At 40.1% G+C, this 18,296-nt stretch overlaps 1 protein-coding gene across 4 annotated transcripts in view; it reads right to left on the bottom strand.

The window, feature by feature from the left end:
* The window catches only part of LOC113507925 (transcription elongation regulator 1), a 50,197-nt gene extending 35,892 nt beyond the window's left edge, over positions 1 to 14,305 (bottom strand). Inside the window, exons 1-11 of one of the 4 annotated variants that reach the window (XM_026890878.1) lie at positions 13,665 to 14,305; positions 11,250 to 11,607; positions 10,368 to 10,521; positions 9,305 to 9,493; positions 8,644 to 8,751; positions 7,744 to 7,881; positions 6,902 to 7,008; positions 6,365 to 6,500; positions 5,580 to 5,663; positions 4,810 to 5,014; positions 3,927 to 4,074 (exon numbers count right to left, since the gene is read on the bottom strand). In XM_026890878.1, coding sequence (XP_026746679.1) covers positions 3,927 to 4,074; positions 4,810 to 5,014; positions 5,580 to 5,663; positions 6,365 to 6,500; positions 6,902 to 7,008; positions 7,744 to 7,881; positions 8,644 to 8,751; positions 9,305 to 9,493; positions 10,368 to 10,521; positions 11,250 to 11,607; positions 13,665 to 13,852 — 1,815 coding nt within the window. In that variant the 5' untranslated portion in view covers positions 13,853 to 14,305. The remainder of the gene's footprint in view (positions 1 to 3,926; positions 4,075 to 4,809; positions 5,015 to 5,579; positions 5,664 to 6,364; positions 6,501 to 6,901; positions 7,009 to 7,743; positions 7,882 to 8,643; positions 8,752 to 9,304; positions 9,494 to 10,367; positions 10,522 to 11,249; positions 11,608 to 13,664) is intronic. The other 3 variants (XM_026890874.1, XM_026890875.1, XM_026890876.1) reach the window with 3 other exon arrangements.
* Positions 14,306 to 18,296: the final 3,991 nt, after the last annotated feature.

The raw sequence follows: 18,296 nt of genomic DNA, 5'->3' as shown, positions 1-18,296 counted from the left end.
TGTGTCTTCGGAAACGTTTCTCAACGAAATAAACATGACAACACATACACATGCATGTTGCTCGGAGTATATTATTAAACATTAAAACGTAGTTAATCGAATTGTCGAACATAATCTCCTACCGGAACCTTATCACGCCTAACCCACTGAGCTTGACGTGTCGCGGGTTCAATCCTCGCGTAGGACAGGCATTTGTCTTGAGTCTAGCTGTCTTTGTGCATGTGACTTGAATGTTTGTGAATACAAGGATTAAATTCCTAAATGTGGGAGTTGTTTTCATTTTTAAAAGAGGTATTTTTGGGGGTGAGAGGGATACCGCTATTTGCCGCTTATTGCACTGACACGCTTGTACACAAATATATCTTTATAACTTTATCAGATATCTCAGTTCTTTTGCACTAAATATAACCATCATAATACAAGCGAAAGCAGAAATTCGATCAAGTACTTATCATCAGAGTAAATCCCACATTTCTTTAGCTAAATAATGTGACATTGACACCTTAGAGGCCTCTAAACGTTTAGAAAGGAATAGCATACCAAGAAACGATGTAAATTAGTTTTATATTAATAATGGAAACGTTTAAACTCCCTGTCAGTGACTGTAGAAGCTTACCCTTTAGAAAAACGGACGACATTTCAACTGCAAATCAAACATGCAGTCTGATTTTGCGCTGACTGCAATTGAACAGCAATCAGACTGCACGTTTGGTTTGCAGTTCTATTGTAGTCGTGTCAACTGCAATTTGCAGTTGAAATGCGGTCTGTCTATCTCGAGCCTTAGTAGAGCGACTGGTAACTTTAACCCCCGAATGAGATTAAAAATACTCCACAATTTTGTCAACGTTTTAATGTTCAATAATATTCACGGATATATTTATTACATACACATGTTACCTTCTCGGTCAGACCAGACACATTCTGTTTCGCAAGCCTGGCGGATTCCTCACGGATCCGGCGCTCATACGGTTCGCAATCCGGCTCGGACTGTTGTGAGAGACATTCGTCCGGTGTTATGGACTACCGATCGTGGCGAACAAAATAACTGACGTTAATTTTTGGGAGGCTTGTCCGTTAATTATGTAAAAAGTTTTATGTATCATATTTAGAAGAATTACTTTATAATGATTTTTAGCAGTTGATTTCGAAAACGGTCGATATATACGCATAATTAAACCGTTATCGAGAAATTAAAAGATTGTCTATATTTTTTTCTCTCTTATGTTTCTTTCAAATAATGATCTTTCGTATGTCTACGCGTTAAAAAACAAAGTCATTATATTTTTTAAATATTCAAAGTCATTATATTATTATATGTTTTTTTTTAAGATTTCTTGATCACAGACTTAAACAACTATGATTATCATAAATAACGAATTACATAATTAATGGATAAGCCCTCATCTTCCGTGCACCAAAATGTATGACACTCATACACACACCGGATTAATTAAATATAAATAACAACATTCGCTGCCAGCCTCGGCATTGCATACACATAAATTAATAACCAATTAGAATTGTACACATAATCATCCAATTATACACACACAAATCATATTTTGAGTCATATTAAATTATCCTTAATATATATGCTGGACCATTTCATAAACGCGTTGGATTTTAGACTAATTATTCGTTGGGTGACCACTATGGCCAACAATTGGTTCAACACTTGCAGTTCAAATCGCTTTTTGGACGAAACTGTTCCCAATATTTGAACCAACAAGTAAACCAATGTTCAACTTCTTTATAATAAACCAATCTTTGAATAGCCGATATAATTCAAATGTTTACCGGTTGGAGAAAATGCAAAAATAAAAATAAAATAGGCCGCATAAATAAAATATTAGGACAAAGCTTTTAAAATTTCTAAACTTTAGAAACAAATAAAAAAACGGTTACAACGTACTATATTAGGAGATTTTGTTAAAAAAAATAGCTTAATGGTTGTTCAGATAGTTTAAAAACCAGCAGGATTATCCGAAAGAGTTACTGCAGACCCGGTACACAGGGTAAATGATGAATGATGAATTATGAATGGATTTTAGTCAGTAAAATAGGAAACCAATTTCAACTCAACTCAACGCATAAAACAGGAAAGCAAGGAAAAGGCATTAATAAGCAGCAAATTATGCAAAGAAAAGCGCCTATAATCGCGAGTGTCCGTTAAATAAATATATTTAAGACACATCATCCCAATCATATTTAGAAAAGGGCTTTTTTACAAGGACATTAAAATGATTCTCCAAGATATGAAACCATTAGTAGATTTAAGATTCGGTGTCAAAGGTCCGTATACCCTTGGAACCCTTAGAAACCTGTTTAGGTTCCTAGACAAAAGCGATATTTAAAATATAACCGAGCTTCATCGGAACGACGAAATGTGTCCCAAATAGAGAAATATATAGCCTATATATTTTTTAATACGTCTGTAACTCCAAATAATAATGATTTAAGAACAAAAATATACAACCGACTTCAAATTTGGTGAATTTTGTTATGGGACCAAATTAAATTAAAAAAGAATCAACCAAGAATCTGTTTATCCGAATTTTCGTGGGATAACACAAATAAAAAAAAATACAGATATATTGAAAATCTCCTCATTTTTGAAGTAGGTTGAAAAACAAATTTTAAAACAACGGTTCAACCAAATCACAGTCTTGATGAGTTATTTTGACTACATATTGTGTTAAGCTGTTTAAGACTCTGCTTATATAAATTCGCTTTACTTAGCATTAGCACTTATTACAATAACGCTAATTAATTTAAGATCACTATGGTCACTATATTAATGTAAATATTATTTAAAATTGAATGTGTTCTGATGGTTCAGGTGATATACTATCGAATGTAAAAAAACCTCTCTGTATATCTGTATATCTCTATCTGTATATCTGACTTATTATTTAAAATTACTGATATAAAAAATAATTTTGGATTAAATAAATTTTAGAAAATTATTCAGTGTTTTGATTATTTATTTAATAACAGTTCGCTCACGCGTATTTATCCGGATTGCCTGACTAGTTTAGCGCCCAAACTGAGCCGAATTAACAAATATTAATTAAAATTTATATTTTGAGTAAATCACCCAAACCAATAGGCAATGTATATGGTGTGTGTTAAAGTAATAGACTAAAAACCCACGTTTTTAAATATCACTCGATATTTTTTTTTATCAAAATCATTGCAACCCGGTTTGAAGGTATCCTGAAATATTCAGCCTACTAGCTTATCGGGAAGTGCCTCAAAAATGATCTACAAATTTTCAACCGAAACGACAAACAGACAAGAAAAGTGAGTGTATAAAAACGTGGGGAAATGTGTATGAGTGTGTTTCTACGTTTCATATAATGTGAAACATAGTGTTTGACTATATGTGTGAGTGTATGGAGCGTTGGGATGGCTATTAATGCTAGATAAATGTGTCTTATATCATATGAATGTAGAATTGAAAAATACTATTTACATGAAAGTATTACTGGCATTAGATTGTACATTTTTTCTAAACGCCTTCTTTAAAATTTGATTGTTAAAACGAAGATGTTATGCGGAGGAATGAAAATCATGTGGTAAGGAAGGCGTTAAGCATGGATGTGGATGGATATAGGGGAAGAGGACGACCAAAGAAACGATGGATGGATTGTGTGAAAGACAATATGGCTGTAAAGAGTGTTTCTTGTGAGATGACGGCCGATAGGAAGGTATGGAAGAAGATGACATGTTGCGCCGACCCCAAATAAAATAATTGGGATAAGGACAGGGGAATGATGATGTTAAAACGAAGATGTGACGAGAGACTGTGGTGTTTTTCTATGTGAAGTAAGGACTAAGAAAATGTTGTTTTTATTTACTAGTATTCAATAGACTTGTCTCTATCTAGTCCCTTTCATCGTACATGAATGCTGCTGTTGTGTTACCTGCAGGTCGAGCAGCGCGGCGGGCGGCTGGCTGACGGCCTTGTCGACGTCGGGGCGCGCCAGCAGCGCGGCGGGCCGCTCCCACACGGACGAGTGCGCCGCCGAGTTGTAGAAGAACACCGACCCGTCGCCCGTCCACACCACGCACCTGGCGGACAGACAGCTGCTCTTAACAACGTTATGTATGAACATGAATTGCTGTTCGTTAGTCTCGCTATAACTCGTCCAGGGAACTTTTAAACCTAGATAAATATGGAGCCATTCAAGAAATAAAGTAACTTGATTTGATTCATCTATTATTATAATCCGCCGCATACTTCTGGTCAAATTGTTTCGAATCATCAAACATGAACGTTAAAAAGATAAAGGTCTCTTTTTCTTTTAAATTTCTTTTATCTTTTACGCTTTTTGTCTACATACGTCTCGTATATTGGACGATTGGTCAGGCCGCATTCTCGCGACGAGATCAGCCCTTTTTAGATTGGCTGTTTTAAGCATCTGTTACTTTATAACAGACAAATTAGGCTAACCGTGTAGTCGAGATTTTTCCTGGCAGTGGAATAAAGAATGATATAAAACAGTGTCATAACGTGTTAACGTGCGAGCTGGTTCCATGTGGTTCAAAACAGAGAATCGTGGAAGGATTTGTTTGCCCAGCAGTGGGACACAGCGATCTCTATGTTTTGTGGTACAAGAAAGCAGTTAGTACGGATATTTGGTGACGTCATGTTGTGAACAAGTTCATTCCTTGTTTTTTAACAAAATTCGCACTTTATAATAGTTTATTCAAATAAAAATGTTATGAACCGGTGAAAATAAGTTGACATTGTTTATCTCGTCTCGTCGGCCTTACTCTAGAGAACAAGCAGCGGGTGGTACTGACCAGGGCGTGCCGAGGATGGGCGTGGAGGAGATGGGGCGGGAGCGGTCCTGCTTGGCCTTGTCCTTGTCCTTGTCGGGCTTGTCGTCGCGGGCGCGCTCGGGCGGGCGCTCGCGGGCGGCGCGCTCGCGGGCAGCCCGCTCGGCCGCGGCGGCGCGCGCCGCCTCCGCCGCCGCCACCGCCTCCGCGTGCGCCTCCACGTCTATCACTGCGGGGGGCAGGGAGTGTTACACAGTGCTAGACAATTGGTAAATACCACAACATCATATAGAAGAACTGTAACTTCTAGTAGATGCTAGATCGCTTATTTATCGGGGTAGTCCGACTAGTTTCGGACCCAACCATGAGCAGACACGGCAGGCGGGCGGACTATCACAATATGGATGCTTGATCGTTGAGTAAATTGCATAATAAGATTGGTTAAATTAACTAATGTGTATGAGGTAAGATCGGGCGTTAATAAGTAGAATCCTACAACATGGTGTAAAGGAACTAAAAGCTTTATTAGAGTTATTAAAAACTAAACCATTTAACTCAAACCAGTAATTAAATATCAAGAACATACTGCTTTTGTCAAAACAAAAATTAACTCAAACTTAACACTATTTATAGTTGAGTTTGACTCAGACCAAATAGGTTTCCTAAAACCTCCCCGTTTAATGTTTGATGAAAACACTACGTCATATTACTTTTACCGACACTCGAAAATATTTTTCTGTGACTCAAAACTCAAAACGGTTTAACCAACTATCCTTACACACAAAAACACTCACCTTCGATCTTTGCCTCTTCCGTTTCCGGTTTCTTTTCACTCTTCTTCTCAGCGTCATTCTTCTCCGCTATTTTGGCTTTCAGCTCTGTTCAAGAAAAAAAAAACAATATCAATACAATAAAAAAACAAAAAAATCTTGAATAACGTGAATGTTTGTTACCAGTAATGTCTACAATTTGTCGATTCTAAGAACAACCTTCTAACTGCTCATAAAAACGACGAAAATGACGTTGAAATTTACAGTGAGATTATCAAGCGTTATTTTAGGATAAAATCGTATTTCGATTACTATCATATCCTCAACTTATTTCTTCTTCTTGACATTTTTAATTCAATTTAGTGTGTCCTGTCAAAACTTCCCTCTTAAGACGGACAGTGTTTGTACTCGGCAGTGCCATGGCAAGGCTTATTTCCCGCTAGAGTTCAAAAGTCAAGTTAATGCCGTCGTGTTATACAGACGATGTCAAGGAATGTCTACCAAGGGGTCAAAGAAGTCCATTAGGCTAAAATTGCTGTGCGCGACGTTCCATTCCATCTCCGCGTAGGACAAGCATTTGTGTGATCCACGAATGCTTGTCCTGAGTCTGGGTGTCTTTTTGCACACTCCAATGTTTGTGATGCCCCCACACAAGGATTAAATTAATAAATGCGGGAGTTGTTTAGAAAAAAACAATTTGGGTAGGGGTTTGTAGAGGAATCATAATACCCGTTTCTACACAGAAAAGTACAAAAAATATCACAAATAGTTGTTGTATGTGTAATCCCTATGCCCACAGCTGGGCTTACCTTCCAGCTCCTTGATGGGCTTGGGCTTCTCCCAGACGCTCTCCTGCTTGGCCGCGTTGTAGTAGTACGCGCGGCCGTCGGGAGCGCGGTGCGTCGTCCACTCGGCCGCGGCCGACACCAGCTCGGGGGTGATGACCTGGTGACGAAGAATTAGGTGGAGAATATGATGAGAACAGAATATACATGAATTAATATATAGAAGGATTTGTTGAAGGTCTTTTTCTAGTAGAGGGACACAGTTCTCGGATTAGCTTTAAACAAAATAATCTATACAAGTAGTTTCTTGATCGACTTCAGCCACAACTGCAAGACACAAATTTTTACGTCCCTTCAGAGAGACAAAAGTTATAATATAATTTAAGCCCAATTGGTATTTTAAACCCAAAGAACATACATTAATTATATTTAAAGAAATTTTGATCCAAAACTGGCTTAAAATCGTAAGTGTTGTTCGTCCTTTTTTGATCAATTTATGTTATATCAAAAGAGACTTAATAAAACGGACATTTTTAATATCCAATAGTGGGCAATACTCACGGGCTCAGCGACGGGCGTGGGCGTGGGCGTGGGCGAGTCGGGGATGAGCGTGGGCTCGGAGGCCGGGCTGGCGCGCGCGGCGCCCGCCCCTCCCGCCAGCTGTGACGCTGCGGGGGGGACACCAGCGTAACATCATCATCAGTAACGTCGCTCACCCGTGACCGACGACAGTAACTTGAGCTCACCCCATACCAAGCGTGCGAGTCGCTAGAGCGTGTGTACAGAGCGAACTAGCCCGCTCAGTGTGGGATCAGCCCAAATAAAAGCTTAAGATATAAGTGTCGGTCACCGGTGAGCGAAATCAGTAAACAACATGAGAATACAGATATAAGTAGTATTTATTACACAATAATAGAAGCTTAATGTAAGCGATGAAAATTAGAAACAAAATTAATACATGTAAGTGTAAAATACATCTTGAAATTTGTATTGTCTTAATTAGACCTCTATACAATTTTCTGTAGGATAAAATTGAAAATTCAGGCAAGATTTGAACCTGCGCTCTTGCTGGTTCCACGCGCCAGTCGCTTAAAAAACTTAACAATTAGATTACTGCATATATGATAAACAGTAGTGAGTTAGTAACCTACTGAACGAAGGTTCAAAATTATCCCTGAACCTTGGGCATGTATCATCCTCGATAGCGAGTTATTATCTTAAATGTGATTGTAAGCAAGCGTCACCCTCAGTGTTTGTCTAATCCTTATTCAGTATGTAAGTATGTGTGTGTGTATGTAGGTATGTGTGTGTGTGTGTGTATGTAGGTATGTGGGTGGGTGTGTGTGTATGTAAGTACGCGTGTGTGTGTATGTATGTGTGGGCTGCATGCGCTGCATACTCACTGGAGTCGGGCACGGCGGCGCTGGCGAGCGCGGGCGGGGGCTGCGCGACGAGCGGCGGCGGCCAGCTGGCCCAGCCGCCGCCCCAGCCGCCGCCGTAGCCGCCGTAGCCGTAGCCGCCGCCGAACCCGCCCATGCTGCCTACGGGAACACGGGGCCCAGCGGTAGCAATACGATCGTACACAAATATGTGCCGTCAAGATAATATACTACAATATTTGTTTTAATATCTATGCGTTTAGTTTAATGCAACATTTGACTCATTTACTGGAATATTACAGAAGGGGTTCGCTATCTTTTAAATTAAAATAAATAGCATGTATTGAAATGAATATTCTATAGGAAATTCAAACTTCATCGTGATCAACATTTCTATATGGGAGTTCTAAAAATGATTTTTTGCTTTTATTAAGAAAGTCCAGCAGTGGACTGCTATGGGCTGACATGATGATGATGATGATTAAGAAAGTAATTGCCATGCAAATTGGTATTCACAATATTATTTGACGTTGAATACTCAACAACTTATTTTATCGTGGTTTTGTTCATATTGTAATGCGAACAAATCTTAACACAATATCAAAGCAAGTAAATAATAAAATTTTAAATCATAAAACCAACCAATTTTACCTATCCTCTGTTACCTACCAAAAATTTAAATTTCAATGCAACACTCACAGAAAATCCAAAAATTAGACTACGAACCCTCAACTGCTTTAGACAAATTTAAAATCTTCACTTAGCTAAATCTGATTAGACTGGAAGCCAAACCCAACATAGTTTTGAAAAGGCTAGGCTGAACTAATCTTCAGACTAACATTTATCCTACCAGTATATTTTCTCCACAGCTGACCACAGACAGACAGATAGCATCCCATCCCCGGTACACAGAGTACAACTCACCATTAGCCGCCTGTCCCTGGCCGCCCATGCCCCCCATGGGAGCAGTCTCCCCCGGGGGCATGTCATCATTCTCCACTGGGCTGCCGTCCTCTGATAACTTGTCTTTACCTGTTAACAATTAAGGGTAATGTTATTCTTTGTATTCTTGAGGAGCCTGTGGTTACACAACAACTGCACAAGCTGATCGATCACAGGTTGAGTATCTATGTTATAACATGAAACTAGAAAGTCTATGGGGTATCGTGTTGCCCAGGTATCTAGTTTGAGGAGGTCAGATAGTCGCTCCTTGTAAAACACTGGTACTTGCTAACTTCACTTCGAATGGAAGCCGACTCCAACACAGTTGGGAAAAGGCTAGGATGGCTGTCGGACTTTCTAGCTTCGGACTACCTGTAACGACTGTCACAGATGTATAAAAAACAGACGACGCCCACAATTGAACGTGCCACGTTGCAACTCGTTATGACAAAGATGGTCAGCCATCTACGGCCCAACCTACTCAGCCAACTGAATCTATGATCGATCAACTTTTACAGTTATAGCTTCATTATTATTATTATTGTATCTCTTTTCTGTTACGGGATAACTTCATAAGAGGAGACCCGGTCCTTTTTAAAGCCGTGCACGGGGACACTTATATTATTAAAGAAGTTAAACTCACCATCCTTTACCCACGGCGGGGGCTGCGTCATAAACGGTGGCACGTTGTTGGTGGGCGGCGCGGAGTGCACGCCGGGCGGCATGACGTTCGACATCACGCCGTTTGGCATCATACCCATGGGGCCGGACATAGGCCCGCCCATGGGACCGTTCATGGACCCTTGGGGACCAGACATGGGCATCGGACCACCTGGAATGTTGGTAAATTGAGTAAGGGAACAATAACTTAGACTAGAATTAAAAATACGATAAAATATGTTGAAGAAAATTGATCAAGTGCGAGTCGGACTCACACACTGATGGTTCCGCAGAAATATGAATGGAATTTTCAGTATAAGTAGCTATAGCGGCAACATTTATTTATTCAACCAAAATTAACACTATTTTTACAGGTATAACTAAAATATACCGCATCGTGACAAATAAATGGTCAAACTGTACCATAGCCAAAGGGTAAAAACGGAACGATACTGTTACACAGATATAACAATATTATAATTCAGCTGTCAGTAACCTATTGGGAGAGCTAGATAGTACCAATTCGTAACTTCATTTGGATTCCATTTCATAACCAGGAATGAATAATTATTTTAAGACACCTCAGACAAACAATAAAATTAAAAATTAAGTAAATATCTCAACTTCACTCGAGTGACTAATTATTATTCAAACCTACTTCTAATCATTATTAAATGATGTAACGGTTTACTCACGCGTATTTATCGGGGTAGCCCGACAGTTCGACACGCGATCCCGCCGCGTCTGCTCATGATTAAGGACTCCGGTTGGGTCCGAAACTAGTCGGGCTACCCCGATAAATACGCGTGAGTAAACCGTTACATCATTTAATAAAGAATCAGTCTCACGATAGTTATTATAAAAAAAAAACTACTTCTAATCATCCCTCATTTACCAAGCCATGTACCCATATATTGTCAATTAATTCGACCTTCGTTAATCAAAAGTAATTCTCATCAAAATTGTTCAAGCTAGCCGTTTAAACAGAAACAGCTAACAAACAAACACACACTATTACTAGATTATTATGGGTCCTGGAGCCGTACCTGACGTCACCATGGCCTCCATTTCACCCTGCAGAATGACCTTGCACGTTGGTCCCTCCTGTGGCCTAGTCCACGTAGTCTCTCGGGTTCTGGAGTGATAGTAATAAGGCTTTCCTTCTTCTGATTTAGTCTCAACCCATAACTCGGGGGCCGGCTGTTGACAAGACAGGAGAGGATATTATTAATACATTTATATAAAATAAGTAAGTAAATAAATATACCACACCTTTTACAAAACAACATCAATACTAGACAACTGATAAACATACTTATATATTTTAAATACGTACATAATATTGATAAATTACACCCAGACACAGAACAAATGATCGTGCTCATCAGACAAACATTTGTCTTGGGTGGGAATCGAACCCACAACCACCGGTATGTAGTCCAAGTCAGGGTCACTGACCATTAGACCAACAGGCCTGTCAAAATAATATGCCCGTAATAACTAAATAATTGTGTTATTCGGTTATTACCCAACTACGGTCAAATCAAAAGTATGGTTATGAATTTGACCAGAATGCATACGTACATTTGTTTGATCCCTTATAAATCAAATTTAAAAAAAAATAGTTCCATTACTAACACAAGCAGAAAAATAACAGTTTCTACACACGTCAAGAATTACTTAGATATAGCCTATTCAAGTCGATTGACAATTACACCTTACATAACAATTATAAACAAATATTTATTCGACATGAATAAGGAAGGTTAGGACAAAAAATAAAAATAATTATTATATTTCTTAGTATTTTTATGTTTTACATTGAATATAAATATTATTAACTTTACATAATTTATTATACAAATAAACCCAACTGGGTATGTAACATTATTCTCTTTATAAATTGTAATATATTATTATTTACTCACCATATTTGGGGGCGGCATACCAGGGGGACCTCCGAACGGAGGAGGTTGCCCCATCATATTCGGAGGAGGGCCCATAGGACCCCCAGGGGGCATCATACCGGGAGGGGGTCCAAACGGCGGGGGACCACCCATCATTCCGGGCGGGGGACCTCCCATCATTCCTGGCGGGGGCGGGCCCATAGGACCCCAGTTATTGTCGAAGTTGGGACCGTTGTTGGGGCCAAATCCTCGTGGGCCTCCGCGTCCTCGGAAAAAGCCTCTGCCTCGCATCGGGGGACCACCGGGACCGTAGCCGCGACCTCTGAACCTCATAGGAGGCCCGTTCATCCAACCAGGAGGCGGTCCGCGGCCTCTACTTCTGTTCAAAATTGTCATGAGTCAGTATTATTACGAATTTACAAAATATACAATAGCAGAATTCTAGGGAGTAACTTAAAAAATAGAAAAAGCTTTAAACTTGCAACTTTTAAATTAAACATTACTTTAGACGAGACTGGTAATTTAATTTACTCAATCTTTTCTGTTCTTGAACTAAATGAAGATCCTATACCTAATTAAGCAATTTGTTATAATAGCATTTACATTACTAATCATAGATAAATATTAGAATTCGCCAGCAAATCGCAGTCATCACATAAACAACAATTTTGCAATAACAATTCCATTAATAACTTATCATGTTTCTCTTTATCAATTTAAACTTATAACATAATTGTTACAGTAGTAGTAATTTAATAATAATAATGAGTTTCGTATCCTGCTCAATTCGCATTTTATTTTCATCAAACCTAAATCCTGTACTATCTCGCTTTTGATCATAGGATAACTTTAAGAGAAAACCCTCGGTCATTATTAAAGGCATATATGGTGCCATTGGTTTAACAAGTAGAGGCCTAATTAGATCTTAATAGGTATGAGCATTGAGCAGGGGCCATCCACCATGTCTCTCGGAAAAGACAGAAATAAACAGACACTCATTGTGTCTGTCAAAACTATTTTATGACATGGATTGATAACAAAATTAATATAATTATGTAAAAAGGACGCATTTCCTTTACAAAGTATGAAATACTAATTGTATGATTATCTTCTAGATTGAATTCTCTTGTGATGGATATCATCAAAAATTCTTCTCTGAAACAGCCTGACTAAAAAAACCAGTTATGTTCATATTTAGTAGGTGTAAGAGTAAGCTAGCCATTTATTTAGGTGATAAAGGTTTTTGAGTCACATACCATGTTTTTTATCACCACAAATCACTTAGGTATATTGTGTAACAATGTTTGGCAGGCCAGCTAGTTACTCTAAATATGGCTGCATACAATAATTTATCATCCATCCACAAATATGTTGTAAAAGCAAAAAGCATTAAACATGCATATTAATTTGAAAGCAAACAGGCCAAAGTACATTTTGAGGTATATTATAACACTATATGACGTGTACTAACCTAACCGAGAACTATTCTTTAGGAAAGTAGGTTCAATATATCTTTTATGGTGTTTTGAACTTGCCATAATCAGTATTTTCGATTAGAATAATCTGACAGTCTAAAGAATTACAGAGATTAATTATTAATCGGAAAGTATGAAATTAGAGCCAAGAATCAGGCGCCTATCTTAAAAATTCCAGAAAAGGTACATGAATCGGCATATCTTAAGCATAAAATGAATTTAAATAAACCATTCAATAGATACAGGGTTAAGAAAACTATAGTATTGATAAATAATAGCTTCATGGTATGGTTCTTAACTAAAAAGTACATTCATCCTGTGCGAGGTTCTATTTAACTCATTTAAACAGACTATTCTTGTAATCTAATTGAGAATATCATCTTAATGAATCCTAATGTTGTTTAAAAAGTTCTATTTAATGTTATTTGCCTAATTAAAGTAACAAAAAGCATCATAAGTTACCGTTATTGTTGATATGAGAGTTTATCAATGATTTAGAAGCATTCCAAGTGCTCGACAAACTGGCAATGCACATGTACTGTGATAAATATGCAAATGATGCTTATGCAAGCCTATTCATAAGCAAAACAATCATATTTAACAAGCTATTCCAATATTGGATGGTAGACTTCAAAAGCATTATCAAAGGCAGCATTACAGCGTGATTTATTCATTATTATCACATAATTTTTGCCTGTTATACTCGCTAGAGCATAGGATTACTTATTTAACGCCAGCATACTAATTTAAACACACAAACAAGCCAACCCAAGGTCTTATTGTAACAAGATAAAGTAACACATGTTTTTGCAACTCGCAATCCACAAAAAATAGATCTTTGAAGGTCGGAATAGGCTTCTGAAGTTTGTATTTACAATAAGACACGAGGTTTAGGCAGCAGTTGCCTCCAAAACCGCATTCACTCGAGAAAATATGGAGACAATTGTTGTGACGTCTTTACCTGAAGCTGCCACGGCCCCGACCCCCCCTGAAGCTGTTCCCGCCCTCCTCCTCCTCGTAACCCTCATCATAACCCACTACATCACCAAAATCCTTGGTACTGTCCACCAAATTTTCGCTCACTTCACTATTGCGGTTCACCACTTCGTTCACTGCCGAGTCCTGAGAATCGATGTATTCCTCTTCCATTTTACGTATTATCACAATTTAACTACAAAAAACTTAAGTCCACATACTCAATCAGTTCGTTTTAGGAAAATAACGACACATTTCATTGAATAACTACGGCACGGGGAATCAACAATGTCGACCTAAGATGGCGGATAGCGGCTTGCTGCTTAGAGGTTGACACAACCGTCTTTGTAGACAATGTTATATCAATATCGATTATTGCTTTCGCTTGTGATATTTTTAGAAACACGTGTGTGATCCAAAATGTAACTAAGAGGATAGTTATTATATAAAACAATTCGACATAGATGTTATAAATTTAAGTAAAAATCATTTACCTAATTGTTTTGTACAAGGGCTTTTGAGTAACTTAGCAAATCGATTGCATCGCATTGAAAATATAGCTATGTTACTTGGAAGATTTTAAGTTTGGTTTAGGGAAGTATAACAAAATATTGTTTTTACTAAGTTATATTGTTACTTTAAAACTGATTTCTCAACTCGGATTTTAAGTAAAACCTCAGATTTTTAGGAAATATAAAAATTAATTCGACTACTTAATTGACGTCTAAACTGCTTCAATCAATCGTTACCACTCTACAGCAGAATGCAAATTATGGCTGTTTCATGAGAAAATTGTTCCAAATATTTTAAATTCAGTAAAGTTTCTAAAATCGATCCGTATCCTCTTTGCGATAAAATCGAAATCGAATCGGAAATTCAATTTACCGGTCCCTACCGTTTGGGCGGCTCTAGTAGATATGGTTTAAAAGATGATAAATATTTAAAAAAATCTCTTATTTAAGATAATCTTTTTGTAAAACTCACTTTCATAATAACACAGATATTTTTCCTACACAAACGACGTTAATAGTAAAAAACGAATAAATATCAATATTAACAGAACATGATTAAAGCAGGTACTCACTACCTAAATATAGGAAAACGAAATCGAATGAATTTTAACAAAATCACATTTGGTTGGGACTGCACTTAACCAATCGATACCTGTTCGACCAGGGGTATTAAAATTTCGCATTTTCTAGTAAACGATTTAAATAAAACGCTGAGATTAGACAAATAATGACGCGCAATGGTGTGATTTGCAATGATCATGAGGGTAGATAATAAACTTCTTTCCAATAATCGACAGATTTGGCGCCAAATCGGGATAAGCTAAACCGCTGAAAAATTTAAAATCGCACAGCGTCGCAAGTTCATAATAATATATTCGCAATTGTAATAAAATACTTGAAATTAATTCGCGCTTACAAGGAATAATAACGAAGCAGCATTTTTACGCGGATCAAAAATTAAAGGCCTTGTTTCTGGGGTTAAACGTTTGAAGTTAATTCAAATATTAATACATACCTGAAACTTGCTTTCTTCCTACTTAGCGATGTCCGATACCACTACATAAGGTAATATAGTCAGAACACTGATAGATCACTTATTAATGTATATTCACAAAATATGCAACGGCGGTTGTTATCAACGTATAAATGCCTTATCACTGCGCGCTATGGTTAGTGCACTGGAAGCCCGCGCATAGCTGCGAGACCCGCGCAGGCGCGTTGTTGCTCAGCCCTTTGTTGCACAATATACATTTATATTATGCGTTACATAATATCAAAGCCCTTTAAATACATTCGTCGAAGGATTACTCAAAAACATTTTTAGAAAATTAGAGCGCCTGATATAATTTTGTTAGCAATTGCACGTAGTCAACAGAATTAAACAACTTAATACTTTAAATTTCTCTTTGTCATCATTATTTGTTATGATGTTATTAATATATAACTACTTTTTTCTGTTAAAATAATACTTTTAATAGGATTATTCAATATATTTTCTGGTTATTTGAAACATTACGCAAAACGCCTTTAACAATAACGATAGCAACTAGTATTTTGTTTGTTTCCTGTATTTCAAAAAACAAGGCGCTTTTGTAGCTTATTAAAATATCTTCGCATCGTTTGATTACTAAAAATTTTAAAAGTCTAAAAACCTTGCACGTTAATGTAATATGTAACGACGCAGAAGTCTCTGAAGGTAAAAGGTGGTTTTAATATTTGATGCATTTATTGATTTGTCATGTTCAGTATCGCCGTAACTAGTCGTAAGTACCTACGATGTTATTTTATAGGATACAAGTTAGTGTTATTATTTGAAATAGATATTAATAATCAGTCAATAGAAAAATGGTGTTTTAAGGGGGTTGCATAATATATAAATACATGAAAATCGGTATTTATTTATTCGAAAACTTTATTCGAAAATGCCTTTCTTTACCGCGTTTTGCGGTAGCGTTAGTTTAAACAACTTTGCAAGTCGGACTCGCGACACTGAGGGCTCCCTACAAATACGCTAAAGGTGTGACAAATTGTAGGTTGTCTTTGTGACCCACCAACAAATGTATGACCTTAACGAAGTTGCAGGATCTATTTTACTAATTTTTTTTTCAATTTCAACTGCCGTAGCTATCACGATTCACGGGATACATCCTGATCACCTACAGACAGACAGACATCCGGCACTCTGTAGTACTTACACTTCGAGGTACAGAACTAAATAAAATTAATTAGCCTTCATAGAAATGCATAGAAGCAATTAGAATCTATAAAAATAGAAAAAATATCAATTCCTGCCTTGATATATCATCATGTTGGGAAGATATTTAATAAAAACTCCTTGCCTAGATAAGTGAGCAACATTGAAACTACAAAATGAAACCAAACAATCGATGTTACGATTTTTATTACATTTTTTTTCTTAACAAGTCTGAAGAAAAAAGTCAAATACCGAAATTCTAAACATGCTATTGATCTACGATCGACTGTGAGTCCAGGGCCTCTGGAGGCCTACGCCAAAACTTAGCACCGGGCCCGTCAGGCTCTTGGAGCCCAACGAGGGGGCGAGACACAAATTGTTGAGAATGGGGTTCGGAACACACGGCACACTTTCACCCGTCGTCGAAAGGTACTTAGATCTGGTTTTGCACGAGTTTAGGTGGAGTGGGCTGTTGCTGGACGGGCATCGCGAACTCAACACACTCTTGCTAAAGCTCCTTGCCTTGTGTAACCTGTTAAGATCTTTAGACGGCGGCTCGAGCCGTGTGCTGCGACCGAAGCATTTCCGGGAGTAGTCTGCGCAGCCGCTCATGGTGTAGTAGCACGAGATGATGGAGTTGACGAGCGGCAGCGTGCGCGCGTGCAGCGGCTTGCTGCTCCTGTTGAAGGGGTGCTTGCGGATGAGGTTGGGGTTGATGTCGGCGCGCGAGGGCGCCAGCCCCTTGGCGGGCGGCGCCTGCGTGGGCGGCGCCGTGTCGCTAGGGTCCTGCTCGGGCGCCTCGCGCGCGGCGCGGCACTTGGCGCAGAAGCAGGCCTCCTGCGGGGGCACGCGCGGGGCCTCGCTCGTGCCGAACACGGGGATACACGACGCGGGGCAGGCCGCCGGGGCCGCGGGGGCCCCCGCCAGTCCGGGCGGCGGCGGGTGGGCCGCGGGCACGGCCGCCGCGCTCGCGCACACCGGGAACGGGGGACACGTGCAGTTGAAGCAGGGCCCGCACCACGGCCCGCCGCAAGGCCCGCATGGGCCGCATGGTCCACATGGTCCGCAAGGGCCGCAAGGTCCACAAGGTCCACAAGGTCCGCAGGGTCCACAAGGCCCGCATGGTCCGCAGGGGCCGCAAGGTCCGCAAGGTCCACAAGGTCCGCAAGGGCCGCATGGCCCGCAGGGGCTGCAGCAGGGTCCGCAGGGTCCGCACGGTCCACACGGTCCACATGGCCCACAGGGACCGCAACAAGGGCCGCAAGGCCCACAGGGTCCGCAACAGGGGCCGCAAGGGCCGCAGGGGCCGCAAGGTCCACAGGGGCCGCAGGGACTACAACAGGGCCCACAAGGGCCGCACGGGCCGCAAGGACCGCAAGGGCCGCACGGGCCGCAAGGACCACATGGACTGCAACAAGGACCACATGGACTGCAACAGGGACCACAGGGGGCGCAGCATCCCGGGCCGCATACACAAGGGCCGCTACCGTTGGGACCGCAAGGACCGCAGCAACCGAAACCAGCATTGCTGCAGCCGACGCCGGGGAAGCAAGGGCCGCACGGTCCGAACGGGCCATTAGGGCCACAGGGACCACATGGGCCGTAGTTACTGCCGCGACTCGCGCCGCAACTAGGGCCGCACGGGCCATAGGGGCCGGTGGGACCGCGCGGGCCACCCGGGCGGTCCAGGCGGTCTGGGCACGATGAGCGGCTGAGCTTACTCGGGACAGACAACAGCGACAAACACCACATATTATTTGGTATATAAATTTTACTAAAATCTACCGATGGCAGCTCGATGGGGCTGTTCTTGACCGCAGCGATGGCAGCAGACTTGGGAGCGGCGACGGTTGTAGGAGTGGCGCTCGCTGCATCGCTTGAGTCGGACGAGGGCGGCGGCAACGCGGCGCAG

This window comes from Trichoplusia ni, unplaced genomic scaffold (assembly GCF_003590095.1).
Source record: "Trichoplusia ni isolate ovarian cell line Hi5 unplaced genomic scaffold, tn1 tig00003474, whole genome shotgun sequence".
Classification (NCBI taxonomy): Eukaryota; Metazoa; Arthropoda; class Insecta; order Lepidoptera; family Noctuidae; genus Trichoplusia; species Trichoplusia ni.
Note: the sequence above shows the minus strand (reverse complement) of the source record. Positions and strands in the feature narration are given on the sequence as shown.